Source organism: Delphinus delphis, chromosome X (genome assembly GCF_949987515.2).
Source record: "Delphinus delphis chromosome X, mDelDel1.2, whole genome shotgun sequence".
In the NCBI taxonomy this organism is placed as follows: domain Eukaryota; kingdom Metazoa; phylum Chordata; class Mammalia; order Artiodactyla; family Delphinidae; genus Delphinus; species Delphinus delphis.
This window is the reverse complement of record NC_082704.1, coordinates 98,155,203-98,170,199: the sequence shown is the minus strand read 5'-3', so window position 1 is coordinate 98,170,199 and position 14,997 is coordinate 98,155,203. Positions and strand designations below refer to the sequence as shown.

At 38.9% G+C, this 14,997-nt stretch overlaps 1 protein-coding gene across 3 annotated transcripts in view; it reads left to right on the top strand.

The window, feature by feature from the left end:
- Positions 1-14,997, top strand: part of DMD (dystrophin) — a 2,124,682-nt gene that overhangs the window by 1,372,242 nt on the left and 737,443 nt on the right. For all 3 annotated transcript variants that reach the window (XM_060001925.1, XM_060001919.1, XM_060001920.1), the window contains 2 exons: positions 1,465-1,566; positions 12,538-12,646. In XM_060001925.1, the coding sequence (XP_059857908.1) occupies positions 1,465-1,566; positions 12,538-12,646 (211 nt within the window). The remainder of the gene's footprint in view (positions 1-1,464; positions 1,567-12,537; positions 12,647-14,997) is intronic.

Below are 14,997 nucleotides of genomic sequence, written 5' to 3'. Positions count from 1 at the left end.
TGATACTTACAATTCTAGGTTTGTTCCAGAATTATTGTCTCTAAAGGTGATGTGTGTGTGTGTGTGTGTGTGTGTGTGTGTGTGTGTGTGTGTGTGGCACACGTACCCATTTAACACATGGAGTTAGTCTTCATATTATGGACCCTTTTAACCAAAGTGCCTACCTCCCATTGCTATTTATTATAAGAACTGAAGAAATAATCCTTCTCAAGAGCATGCGATGAGCACTCACAAGTTACAGGACATCCTACTGTGCCATATAAGATTACGGTAATTTGGGTTCAGAGGACACCCTGCTCAGATGAGCTGAGAGAGGACAGGTACAAACACAGTGGATAAAGGAAACAGTGGCATGAAGACACGTATACACAGCAGTGCTGGGCGGCTACAGGGTAGGAGCGGGAGGAAGAGGGATATGTGTTAATCAGGAGTTGCCATCTGGGGAAGATTGCCAGGCCCTGACTGACGCCTGACATTGATTAATCGATACTCCATCCTAGTGTTTAACAAGTGTTACATCCAAAAAGTCTTCTGTAATATTTAACTTCACTTCCTTCAGCTTCAATTTACGCACGTTTCTTTTGTCCTCTCTTCAGGAGAGCAAGACAGCACCCAGTAGCAAAGCACTTTATATTCATATATCTGAAGAGGATGTTTTTTTCTTGTGTTGTGTTTTGTTTCGTTTTTTGGTCGTACGGTCATGCTTCAATCTTCTCCAGACTAAGGAAGAACACATTTTTAAAGATAATTTAATCATTCCTCAAAAAGCCTGTTTAATTTGACTGCTTAATAATTAATAAGCCTTGATACTGTGCTTGAAGTGTTTACTTTTTGGAAAGAAAGTTAATAATTTTGACAGTGATGTGGAAAGATTTATTTGGTTTCTATTTCAAAATAAAATTTTGGAACCAGAGTCCCGAGAAGAATCCTGTTAAAATAAGAGGTTTGTGGAGTAAAATGGACATTAGGATTACTGAGATTATTGAAGCTAACAATAGTATTTATCCATATTAATCATATTCATGGATCATACTTCTCGTTATTGCATTCTACTTTTTGGAAAAAATAATATAAAGTGTCTCTGTTTCTATATGATAGTATTATGACATAACTCAAGAAGACTCGGGTAAATTTTTTAAACTTTGGTGTGTTTCACAAAGACCTCCATTTCTTTTTTTTTTTTTTTTTTTTGGGACCAGCCGCTCCGCGGCATGTGGGATCCTCCCAGGCCGGGGCACGAACCCGTGTCCCCTGCCTTGGCAGGCGGACTCTCAACCACTGCGCCACCAGGGAAGCCCAAAGACCTCCATTTCTTTTCTCTGCACTGAAAACTACTTTGTGCCCCTATGTACTGTGCAGAAATTGATCTGCAATACATGTGGAGTCTCCAAGGGTATATTTAAATTTAGTAATTTTATTGCTAACTGTGAAGTTAATCTGCACTGTATGTGCTCTTTTCCCCAGGAAACTGAAGTAGCAGTTCAAGCTAAACAGCCGGATGTGGAAGGGATTTTGTCTAAAGGGCAGCATTTGTACAAGGAAAAACCAGCCACTCAGCCCGTGAAGGTAATGAAGCAACCTCTAGCAATATCCATTACCTCATAATGGGTTATGCTTCCCCTGTTGTACATTTGCCATTGACATGGTCTATTTATTATCGATGAAATAACTTGTAAAGAAATATTGGCCATCCTGCAATAGGAGAGGCAGAGCTATCTTTTTGATCAACATATCCTATTTATGTATTGTGATCTTAAGGCTATTAACGAGTCATTGCATTAAAGGACTCATTTCTGTCCTGGTGCGCTGCCATCAATACAAAAAGTACTCCCACCTTCAAGGTAGATTAAATTCTTTGAGGCTCTGTTGCTTCGCTTGCCAGCCTTGATGCTTTTCATATCATTTGGCTTAATTCAAATCAAGCTACTGCATCATACTGTCTGTCTCCAACAGCTGTAAAGAATCACAATATGGTCCATGACCTTTCTTTTCTCTGTTGCTCTTTCTTATGAAAGAGGAAAATCGGCATTCGGGCTTCAGTACTTTATTGGGTCAAGAATTTTTAGTGGAATGTCATGTAATTGCTTCTCTCTTCGATAAAAAGCTGGCCAGGGAGAAAGCTTTCGACTTCTTTCTTTTCCCCATGTGCATTTTGAAGTCTAGGACACATTTCTTCACAGGGCTGTTACATGAAGAGAGAAATGGGAAACCAGCTCAGTTTTCAAAAAATAGCTAATCAATGGCTTCCACTTGCTAATGCGAGTCCAGTGATAAATAGACGTTGGGTATAGGTCACCTTATTTTCTGTACCTGACCAAAATTATAATGGCTCCCATTATGATGAAGGTTCCCAAGAGCCTGTAATGGTGGCTGTTTATTGATCAGTCCTGGTTTCTCTAGCTACTGTTGCAGGCTGAGATTTAGTGGGCCTCATCCTCATGTTTAAAACTGCTCTAAAACAGTGCAGGTCAATAACCTCATTATACAGAGGTAGTTTGTCCTTGCAAATAACACTGCCATGACTTACACTGTGTCGCTTCATTTCTAGAAGCTTGTTTGTTTTCCTTACAGTTTACAAGGGGCTTTTTCTTAGGTAAATTTGAAGTTTCAGCCTAAACGCAATGTCCAAACACCAGGTGGTGAAAGGCACAGATTTCCTCTGTAGATATCGATAGACATTTATACAGGAATACATTGTCCCCACTCCTAACATCCCCCCAAAATAATTTGCATCCAGTGTAGGCCTGGTATGATAATTTTCATAAAGTAGCAATGTGTACAGTATTTAGATTGGAGAGCTAGAAAAGGTCCGGAAAGCAGCAAATTTCAGGGTTTCTTTTGATGCTCTAGAGAAAGCCAGTCCCCAAGCAGACAGCTTTCTCGATTAACAGAGTGACTTTCATAGCAGGCAATGCGACAGACCAATGGACCATTTTGTAGGTCTGTTCTGCCTACTCTTGTTTGATCCTCAAAGACTTTATGCAGGATTTGGCATAATTGTTACAGATTACAGACATGCATTTCAATTGGCTTTTGCTTTAGCGCCTTTATTAAAAAACAGAGGGAAAGCCTTAATTGAAAGTCAACCAGAAAATTTTTGTTTTCATTGTATGTAGACAATCCAGGCAGTTGAAGCTAACTTATCATACCCTCAACTCCTGGGCCACTGTGAGATCTAATTTCTATTGTAGCATTAGTGACATAAGAGGGGAATTACCTTTCTGAAGTGAAAGAGAAAGCAAGGAGGTGTTAACGTCCTTCACTTTCATATCCCTTGAAACGACTGTGTAGAGACAGCCCTCTTCTTTCTTTTCTCTTTCCCTCCTTCCCCATGTCCTCTCAAATCAGTTCATGGGGGAGAAGCACAGCTTAAGTGAAAACTCATTCCTCCTCTACCATTTACCCCTCAAGTTTGGGGAGGAATCACCGTATCAGGTTCACAGTGGCAAAAGGGCAAGATTGATTTGGGAGATCAGGAGTGTGGAGAAATAGATTCTTCACGTGCAGCTTTTGATAAGGGCCATGACCTTGGACACACTTGAAGATTAGCTGGGGCTTGTGGTAGCCTAAAACTCTAGAGGCTAAAAAACTACCTCATCGTTCAAAACCTGGAACCCAGCAATACAAGGTAGCAAGCTGTGGGGACTGTTTAAACCTCTGCATGGATCAAAACCTTCTTTTTAAAGATTAGGGATGATTTTTCTAAAGGGTGAGCCATTGCTCTGATAGTACATAAACAAAGCCTGTTTTAGACTTTGACTTCATATATCAAAATTTTAAAATTTTGCCCTTCCTAATGCCTTTCCTCCTTAACTTTGAGATTTCTGACTCCGTAATAGAAGGGAAAAGCGTACAAGTAGCCTGCAGTACATTTTCATGATAGAAGTTTGTTTTTTGTCTTGGGGAGGAGGTACATTTAGAAACTGTAACAATTATAAAGAAGATGGTGATAGTCTTTAAAAAGAAAATGAAAATCCCTCATGGTGTGTATATAAGATCCAGTATCTAAATGGATAAGTAGTATGTCCACCACTTGCAGAGATTCTAGTTAAGGACACATCAGAAAATGATTCTGTTTCTTAGAAAATTGACTGTCTATTGGCACCTCCACATTCCGCATCAGACAAGCTGTCTGCTTACCTCCTACGCTCACCTCCCAAGCTGAGTCCTGTTTGGGAGCTGGGCTCATCCCTGTTCAGTTTTTTTCCCTTTTTCTTAACTTTATCAACTTCTCTAGGATTTATTTAATTTTCAAAGATGGTAAATTTTTAGTTTCTTTTTTTGTCATCCCTAACTAAACGTCTTCCTTATTTTCTTTGAGGATTTCCTGATAAAGATCAAACATATATTATGAAACGGTTCTACTCATGACATAAATATAGCACTAGATTTCTAATGCAAAATTACTGGAAAAATCTTAGAATAATATGATTGAAGAAATAAGCATCTTTGTTTTGCTTTCTATCTCTTATCTCGCTCTCTCTCCCCCTACACACACACACATACTTTTATTTCATTTGATTTGTACATTGTTCCTTCATCTTAACTTCAGAAGTTGTTGAAGATTGGTTGGATAAGTTCAATAAATTGTTTAACATTTTGATTGTTATACTTTTGGTAATAGTATTTTATGATAATACTGTTAATCATTTTAATGTGTTCCATTTTCCACAATGAGTAGGTTCCTCAATAGCACCAAATTTAGCAGTTAAAAAGCAACAAAAACAACTTCCATCGGTAGCAACAATATTGACAGCTACAAAAAAAAGCCATTTGTTATTCGATTTAAAATGTTAACTCTCTTTTGAACTTAAGCATTTAGATAACATTTTCTTCTATTTGTACTTATTCTTTAACTTAATTTGGAACACTGCTCTTTATGTTAAAAATTTTTAAATGTGTGTATATATTTTGAAATACTCATATCACCTTCCATTACTAGAACTGAGAACATTAACAGAATTTAAAATGTCTTAGTAACTTGGTAAAGTGATAAGATCACACCAGCTGTTTGCTTTGCTAACTTTTTAGATTAGCCAAAAAAAATCTTAACATGAATCTAATAATATATTTTATTACTGCTCTTGATTTGTTTTTTAACTATAAGAAAAAAATAAGGTATTTGGAGCTTTCTATATTTGGCCAAAGGGTTCCACCCCAACCTTTAACACAAAAATAATTACTGTAAACAAATGGTCAAGAGGCCAATTATAATCTTCCAGGCATCATTTCCCCCAATATAAGCTGCAAAATGACGGCATCGTTAGTCATTTTCAATTATAGTCAGTCAAAACCAGGGGTGTTTCATTTTCCCAGCTGTTTTGTTGTAATTAACTAGATTAAGCTGTTTTTTTTTTTTCTCCTAAGTTTGTTCTACTGCCAACATCAGCATCTTAACATTTCTAAAAACGTCTTTGGGTTTATTTATTTATTTTTTTGCCTGATAATTTAAAATATATCACTCACAACAGATGTGCATCTCAAAATTTGTATATGGCATAGCAGGTCAAGTGGTATCTTGTTGGTCAGATGTTGCCCAATTAGATATTACGGTTATAACAATATTTGGATTTTATAAATCATCTATCAGGCGTATGATCTCATTTACCTGGTGCAACTTTTTTTTTGGTAACATCAGAATCAATAGCAAGATAACAGATATGAGTTTGTCCCCCCAAATGAACAGATCCATTTTGACTGACTTATTTGATAAACACAATTTCCGTGTCAATGATAGTAGAAGCAGTTCAGAGAAGAATTATAGAGCGTAACCGTATTAGAGAAATTTTATAATTTATTAATACATAAGTAGGAGAATTTCATTTTTTTAATGCAAATTAGCTTCACAACTGAGTAACAAGTCTTGACTATGAGAGGTTGAATAAATGGTAATCACTTATGCTTGAATATAAGGAGAACCCCACTTTCCCTCTGAGAAGATAAAATTTATAATAAATTTTTGAGCAACTGATAGAATCATTTGGGAATGTGGATGAGATTGTCAAATGCCTAATTATATTTAATTTCTTAATTGATTAGCACTTCCATATTTGAAATCTCACATTTTATAAAATAACACACTAATTAGGAACATTGCTTTTGGCACATTTGTATTTTATGGAAAGAGTTCATTCATAGATGTATATTCCAGAACCCTAGAGCTTACTGTCTTCCTTCTAAGTGATTTGCAGTATGGCAGTGTTTGGATCCCCGTATGGTGCTGTTAAACCTCTCTGTCCAAAGACAACTAGGACGATAACTATAATAAAAAAATTAGGATTATTTAGCTTACTGTAGCAAAGGAGAAAGCCCTCAAGAGAGACTGTGGGGCATCTCAGAGGGCATTGGCAAGAGCTGGCTGAATGATTCTAAAGAGGAATTAGGGAGGAGGAAGCCATTTTGGATTAGGTGCTTTCAAGAAATGGAGTCAAGGTGGTGATCAGGTATCTAACAGTTTTTATCTAGAAGGTGAAAGGATTAAAGCAGGGCAGAGCTGTCACTGTTAAAGAAGTAGCAGTGCCTCATATTCGTCATTTTTGTGGTGACAGAGTGGCCTTGTCTCTGTCTAGTTTATTTTCTGTGACTGTTTTGTTTTGTTTATTTTTGCGGTACGCGGGCCTCTCACTGTTGTGGCTTTTCCCGTTGCGGAGCACAGGCTCCGGACGCGCAGGCCCAGCGGCCATGGCTCACGGGCCCAGCCGCTCCGCGGCATGTGGGATCTTCCCGGACCGGGGCACGAACCCGCGTCCCCTGCATCGGCAGGCGGACTCTCAACCACTGAGCCACCAGGGAAGCCCTCTGTGACTGTTTTTTTATGTTCACTTGGGACCATCACACCTAGCTAACTGCCAGTTACCAGAAGGACCGTTTTTCACTTCTTCAGTGTTATCACTGGAATATTTATCCCTAACTTCGGTGCCCATTCCCAAAATATTAGGAGAGATAATCTTTTCATTTTTCTTAGATGTGAATTATTTACACCCCATCAGAATAACTTATTGTTTTGCTTTTTAAAATTATCTTTAAAAGACTTGTTTACAATGACCTTCACCAGTTGTGTGAGGTTATACCCTAGGAATAATTGCTACTGGTTTATCAATTTTCTTCACTTCCTTGTTTTTTTAAATTAACCAATTCTGGCTGATGACTTATATAAGCATCCCAAATTCATATTTCTTGAGATTATTTCAGGCTACTGTGCAACTTTGTTGTTCAAAATAAAACAATTGAAACCCAAAAGACATTATAAGCTAATATGAACTGACTCTTTTGTGAGGAACTATTTTGGGGAAAAGTCTCGATTTAGACTTACTCAGTAGTTCATGCTGGAACTGGACAAGCATTTTAGAATTTTGAATTTCACCCCTGGTCCTCAGTTGTATTAATTGCATTTATAGAGACAGACATGGAGACATAGATGTTTCAATTACAATATTCACATGCACGTCTGTGTATATAAAGCCACAGGTGGATTCATTTATTTATGTAGCAGATATTAATATCATGCCAAACATTTGACACAAGAGAAAAATATAAGATTTTAAAATTTTAAAATCCCAAGTTCAGGTAGTTTAGAATTATATTCCATTTTAAGTTTAAAAAGGAAACCTATATTCAGAAATAATTTTTCTTGTAATTTCTGCTCTTCATAAAGAAGAAATTTCACATTCTTTGATATAATAGTCTTAACATTTAATGACTAACTCCAAGTAAATTATATACAGCGGAAAACAATGCTCAGGTGCAAATGCCCGCTATAATGAAATTAGTTTTGCCCTTTTAAAAAATGATCTCAGGGGCTTCCCTGGTGGCCCAGTGGTTGAGAATCTGCCTGCTAATGCAGGGGACACGGGTTCGAGCCCTGGTCTGGGAGGATCCCACATGCCGCGGAGCGACTAGGCCCGTGAGCCACAACTACTGAGCCTGCGCGTCTGCAGCCTGTGCTCCGCAACAAGATAGGCCCGCGCACCGTGATGAAGAGTGCCCCCCCCTTGCCACAACTAGAGAAATCCCTCGCACAAAAACGAAGACCCAAAACAGCAAAAATAAATAAATTAATTAATTTAAAAAAAAAAGTAAAGGTCGATAGTTAAAATTTAAAAAAAAATGATCTCAGAGTTCCTCCTTTTTGGTCAAACGAGTTTACTATGACTGTTGAGTTTTGAGCTCTTGTGAAGAAAGCCTGGGATCTGCAATTTGCTTAGCTATTCAAAGTTTGAAAACTCTAGAAATCTAATCAAGAGTAGAACTTGCTAACTATTATTCCACTAATTTTATATTTAAAGATGTTGGAATTTAGACATGCATTTGATTCCCTTAAATTTGGTTAAAGGTTATTAACATGATTAGCAAATTACCTTTTACAGATTTTTATGAGCACAGCTTAAGGTTTATTATGTGAAGAACGCTGCATTAGCTGCTGCAGCCAAACATTGTTTGCTACCCAAAGGAACTTTACAGCCTAATAGAAAAGATGAGAGAATTAAAAATCTGGGCACATGCCAGAGAACCAAAAAGCAAAACCAAACCAAACAAAAAAGAACTTCCATAGTATATAAATCATCAATTTCAACTCTGTACCAGGTACTTGAAGAAGTTGTAAGGGTGTTTTTGTGACGAGCTGAATCAAAATCTATAGCCATTTTATGTGATGTTGTTTGCTAATAATTATGAAAGATTGGGAAACATACACTTCTGAGCTTCTTGCATTTTTGACACTTTGCAGTATCCTCAGATGTTTGTGGTACATGGGGGTTACTACTTAATTTTTAAAATCTCTGCATCTGAAATTATATGGATATCTCATTTAACCATCTGGAAATAACAGTGGGCAAGATAACATTCTAATAAATGAATAGACCATTCTGAGTTTTATGTATTAATAAAAGGGAATTGAATATATAAACATGTTATTTTCAGGATAGCCTAAACCAAATCTTTTAAGTGTTGAAATATTTCCATTTTAACTATTTTAATGAAAACTTCATTGACCGTCTTCTGTTCTGCTTCATTAAGCGGTGCATAATAGCTAACCAACAATTTTACAGTACTTTAGAGTTCATAGAGTTCTTTTCATGTAAAATATCTCATTTAGTTTCTCCAACAAAAGTATGGGTTAGGTGGTAGTGTTATATCCACGTTTCAAGGATGATGAATTTGAGTGACCTACCTGATTTGCCAGTGATCACACAACCGGTAATAATGAGTTAGGACTGGAATCCAGGACTTCTCATTCTAAAACACAGTGTAATTTAAATTTTTCTTAATTTGCAGGATCATCATTATAAGCATCGATTATTGTTCTATTTCATTGTACAGTTATTGATGCCAAAACCTTGGCCTCTATGCACTGGTGCCTCCTAATTGAATCTCGGAGACAGAGTTTGGGGTGAAGTAGAAAAGATTAGCTTTATTGCTTTGCCAGGCAAAGGGGGATACAGCGGGCTCCTGCCCTTCAAAACTGTGTGTCCCAACCTGGGAGAATTTGGTGAGGAGTTTTATAGCAATGGTTCAAGGGCGGGGTTGCTGATAAGGATCTGGGTGTGTGCAGGGCCTGCATTCCTTTAATCTGGCCTCAGGGGGTCTCCTGATGAGCTCCTGTGGTTCTTGAGGTTATCAAACTGTGACCTTCTCTCTGGAATGAAGAACGCTTTATCAAGGAGTTAGCATCTTCCATTTGTTGGGGGTTTTAGTTCTGCCAAAGAGCTCAAAGATATTGTTATGTGTATCTTTTGAGGTGGAACCAGGATTCTGTCCCAAGGCTGCACTATTGTTTTTTGACTGCTCCTCCTTTGTCTCCGCATCCCCTCCCTTCCCTGATTAGCAACTGTTCCAACCTGCCCTTTGGAACTCAAATGAGGTCAGGAAGGCTGAATGAAGCCTATTTCTTACAAACAAGAAATGGGGGACACAGAAAGACTTGTGTCCAGGAGCCCCGCCGGGTCCTGTTCAGTTACATTATGTGCATGGAATATGAAGTTCAGTACTGATCACTGTTGCTTCAGTTGAGACCCAGATGAAGTAATTTTCTTTTAGAAGCCAGGTTGTAAGATAAATACTTTAAATATTAGAATCTAACTCAATGCAGTGAGATGCTTACACCATGAGAAGAAAGTGAAACCTAAGCCAACTGTAGAAACAGCAAATTCCCATCTCTCCTCACCCACTCACTATGGGGCCATATGCTTATTGAGCGGAAGAGTGGGCAGATCTCAGCAGTATGTAAATCAGTCTCGAATCTCCCTCTCCCTCTCCTGGCATATATAGGTGACTTCCTATAGGTTAAATGATGTATGATGAGACTTCACCATCTGCTGCACTCTTATCCCTTCAATAAGTGACCAAGATCATGACATTTTCTAGTTGTCTGCTTTTACATTTATTGTCTCTTCCCTATTATCTATTGCTCTTTTGCATAGATAGATATATTCATTCACTAACCTTTGATAATATTTAATTCTCAGTGTTTAGCTTGATGTCAGAATGGAAAAATATCTTCTGCATGTCATGAGTTTCAGCGGTGGTTTTCCTTACTGATCAGAGGCATTTTTTGTGGGCTTTTGGATTCAAGGCTTATGTTTTAATAAATGAAAAGAGTTACATTCATTGATATGATAGTAAATGTTTAACAGCATTCACCCTGGGAGAAGAAATTAAAAGCCCTGATTTGACATGATCTCAGACACAATAGAATAAATAACCTTAAGAGCATAGATGATAGTTAAAATAGGAAGTGATGACTTTTTAGTATTTATTCCCGTGGCAGCTTTTCTTAAGTGGGATTCCTCAAGAAAATTAAGTCCTATAGAAAATGATTTAAGGACCTATTTTCTTTTTTTTTTTTTAAGAAGATGTTGGGGGTAGGAGTCTATTAATTAATTTATTTATTTTTGCTGTGTTGGGTCTTCGTTTCTGTGCGAGGGCTTTCTCTAGTTGTGGCAAGCGGGGGCCATTCTTCATCGCGGTGCGCGGGCCTCTCACTGTCGTGGCCTCTCTTGTTGCGGAGCACGGGCTCCAGACGCGCAGGCTCAGTAGTTGTGGCTCACGGGCCTAGTTGTTCCGCGGCATGTGGGATCCTCCCAGACCAGGGCTCGAACCCGTGTCCCCTGCATTAGCAGGCAGATTCTCAACCACTGCGCCACCAGAGAAGCCCCCTATTTTCTTATTTTTGTCAAGGATGGTACATATCTAGTCCATTGTAGATGCTTAGGTAACTTATTACTTATAATGGACACCTTAGGCCTTGGTCCTGGACAGTCAGCATCAGCATCAACTGTACAATTGTTAGAAATGTGAATTCTTGGGCCCCACTCAACACCTATTCAATCTAGAGCTCTGGGGCTGAGAGCCAGCAATCAGTGGCTTAACAAGACCTCCAGGTGATTCTGACAGTCCCAAAGTATGCGAACCACTGCTCCAGGGTATTAGGATAAACTCTCACCCCAATCCATTGAGAAAGTTTGCCCTACGACCTCTGAGTCCTCTGCTTCCAGTTAATGGGAAAGGAAAGGATGGGTGCAGAAACCTCACTCATTTTTTAAAAGTGTCGGCCTAGAACTGACAGATATTACCTCTGCTCCCATTCTACTGGCAGTAAGTAATCTTATGGTTACCCAGTGGTGCACTGGAAGCAGCTTGTATCTGCTCATGAGGGTCTATTAGCAAATTTTCAGGCATTTTGTGAGCTACTTGACATTCTCTTGGTAAAATTGGCTATAGTGGGAGTATTTACACCACAGAAATTAGAAAATACTAAAATCAGTTTTTTCCCCCCAGAGAGCCAATTGTTAACATATACCAACACATCACAGACCATATAACGGGCTTGGCTGACTCTACTGGGAGCTCTGCAGCTATAATGACCTCAAAATGGTCCTGCTTTGAACCAAACTGGCTGAGCTTTTATACTCTCACCTTGATCAGTCCTTGAATGAGGGCTGCCCTGGAAAGGGAATGCCCTGGGGCAAGGCAGATCTCTTCAGCTGAGACAGTCCCTAAAGGGACTGACAACTGAAGGATGTCTACTGAAATCTTCTTCACCATTTGGGCCAAGAGTCCTTCCTTAAAGTAGACTCTGAGAGGCTTATCCCCATGCGTACCACAGCCCCTCTCTCCAAGACTTGCTAATAGGATTGATCTGGGGTGAGTGAGGGCAGTAAGATGTTTTTAATGTTCTCTGGAAAATTCTTGTGTGCAGCCACATTAGATACATTTTAAAAGAGTCAAGCCAGTTGCTGAGATGACACTGTTGTTTTGTTTATTTGTGTTGCTTTCAGTAATGTTTGTGCTCTACTTCCTTTCAGTGAAATTGCATCTGGAGCAACAGCCTGTATGCAGCAAACAATTGATAAAAATTTGTAGTGTGGCTGGCTAAAATAATGAAAATACCTTTGAAAGGAATTCCACCCAGAAAATTTACTTTAGAAATAAAATACTATAGACATACAGTAATGTATTCACAAAATAAATTAATAACTTCATGAATTAAGTTACTTCAAGATGTTAATCAAATAAATAATGTGTGCTTTTCTATTAAAGAGGAAGTTAGAAGATCTGAGCTCAGAGTGGAAGGCGGTAACCCATTTACTTCAAGAGCTGAGGACAAAGTGGCCTGGCCCTACCCCTGGACTCACCACTACTGGAGCTCGTAAGTATGCTGGATCAAATTCTCTGTGGCTGTAAACACTTGCTCAAAAGCACAACAGTGAGATGATCCCTGCGTAAAAGGGAAAACGTGTTGCAATTCTGAAAATAGGAATAAACTTGTATTATTTACTCTGCAAAATGTCTTAGAGTAGGTTCCTTAGAAATAGACTGATTCAAAGTATGGAATGACAAAAGTATATTGGGGTGTGTTCTCCAGGGATGCACCTACAATGAAGAAAGGTCCACGGCAGCGACAGCAGAAGGGGCTGAAGGGTGATTTGACTGCAGCAGAGACCTCAGCCAGTTCCACAGGAGCCTTAGAGCTGGGCTGGCTCTGCAGAGCTGTCCTGAATTGCCTCTGTATTCCTGAACTAGGCAGTCATTGCCCAGGGGCTGCCCGCTGGGAGGAAAGGGAGATCTTAGAAGATTCTTCTGGGGCCAAAGGCAATTCCAAGTAAGGAATACCATCAACAACCAGTACTCCCAGTAGCAGGGATGGGTGTGTTGTCCCTGAAGAAGGAATCAGGGTAGAGCTCCAGAGTAGCCTCCCAAACTAAATATGTGAGGATTCCATCTCAACAAATCCTATAACCTTTAGATAATCTTCTTCAAATATGCCTGCGCAAATTCCTGAAACCACAGAAACACACACAGTCCTCCTAGCACTTCCCCCTTGTCCCATTTAAAAGCAATCTTAAGAGCTCTTCCATTTTTAGTTTAAGAAAAAGAAAAATGGACCGTGACTACCACAATTAGACTTGGGAGAGGAATGTTTCTACATTTAGCTATAGTCTTAACTTTTGTTTTTATTGCATATTTTCAGTCTATTTTATTTCACTTTCTATTCATTTGTTAGTAGAAGGTATGCATAAAATCTCATGGCAATGTTAAGGCTGGCTTTGAATCTCATGGGCAAGGAGCCAGAAAACTTCTCTGCTGTACCAATTCTATAATTAATTAAGCAGAACTAAAAAAAACATCCTTGGTTGTTTTTTTCTGTTACGGTTTTTTGCTTCCTTTTTTTTTTTTTTTTTTGGTCAATCTGGGACACCACAATTGCTATATCAGGGTTTATATTCAACTAATTATATCAGGTTTATTTCTTTTTACAACCTGTAATTTTTGGTTCCCTCAGCACATATGCACAGTTTGTCCCTATATAATCATCTATTGGTATTTGTTCTCTAGCTTTCTCCTGTATATTCAGCCTCAGACTCTCTAACTCTGTAACGAGATTGGGTTCTGATGATTTGTTTGTAAGTTTGTTGAACTCTGAACATAATTATGGGTTTATGCCCCTATTTAAGCTACTATCACGTGGTTGGAAGGTTCCAGTGGCAGGGCACAGAAATCTGTTTAACCTGTAAAGTACCTAGATGTGACAATAATATTTCTAACGCAGAATAGATTCAAAGTTCCAGTTTCAGTTTCCAGAAACATATTTAATTCATCCATTTAATCAATATTTATTGAGTGACTTCTATGTATTGAACATCATACTAGGTGCTGAGGATGCAGCATAGAATAAGTTAAGGTCCCTCCCTTCATGAAACGCATATAGTTGACCCTTGAACAACATGGGTTTGAACTGTGTGGGTCCACTTATGTGCAGAACTTTTTCAATAGTAAGTCCTACAGCACTACATGATCCACAGTTGGTTGAATCTGTGCATGTGGACATGGATACAGAGAGCAGACTGTAAGTTATCCATGGATTTTCGACTGCAGTAAGTCAGCGGCGCTAACCTCAGTGTTGATCAAGGGTCAACTGTACTCTGATTGGAAGAGAAAGATGTTGAGCTAATAAAGAAGAAAACAGATACTATCTCGATATTGTTCAGAGTTGTATAGTCCACAGATTGATATCAAATGGACACTTGTTAGAAATGCAGAATCTCAGGCCTCACCTCAGACCCAGTGCATCAGAATCTGCATTTTAATAAGATCCCTAGGTGATTCGTTTGCACACTGAAGTTTGAGAAGCACAGTTATGGAGAACAAGAAAGCAGGATAAGAGGAAAAGTGAGTGGGAATGAAGACATGATTGTCTGTAGTTGGGTCAGTGAAGCTTTTCTATTAAGAGAATGCTTAAGAACATGAGAAAGTTGGTGGAAGTCAGGAAGTAAGCCTGGATGTATATATCAAGGGGAGACTGTTCCAGGCAGAGAGAGAACAATCAGAGCAAAGGCCTTGATGTGGAGCAAGATGCGGGAATAGCAAGGAGACCAGTGAGGCCAGAGCAGAGGGAGAGGGGACACATGGCCAAAGCAGAGGGAAACTACATCTTTCATCTCTCCTCCCCTACTTCCCTCTCCCCCGGCTAAGAGTCTCATCTGCCTTACTACTCCTTCC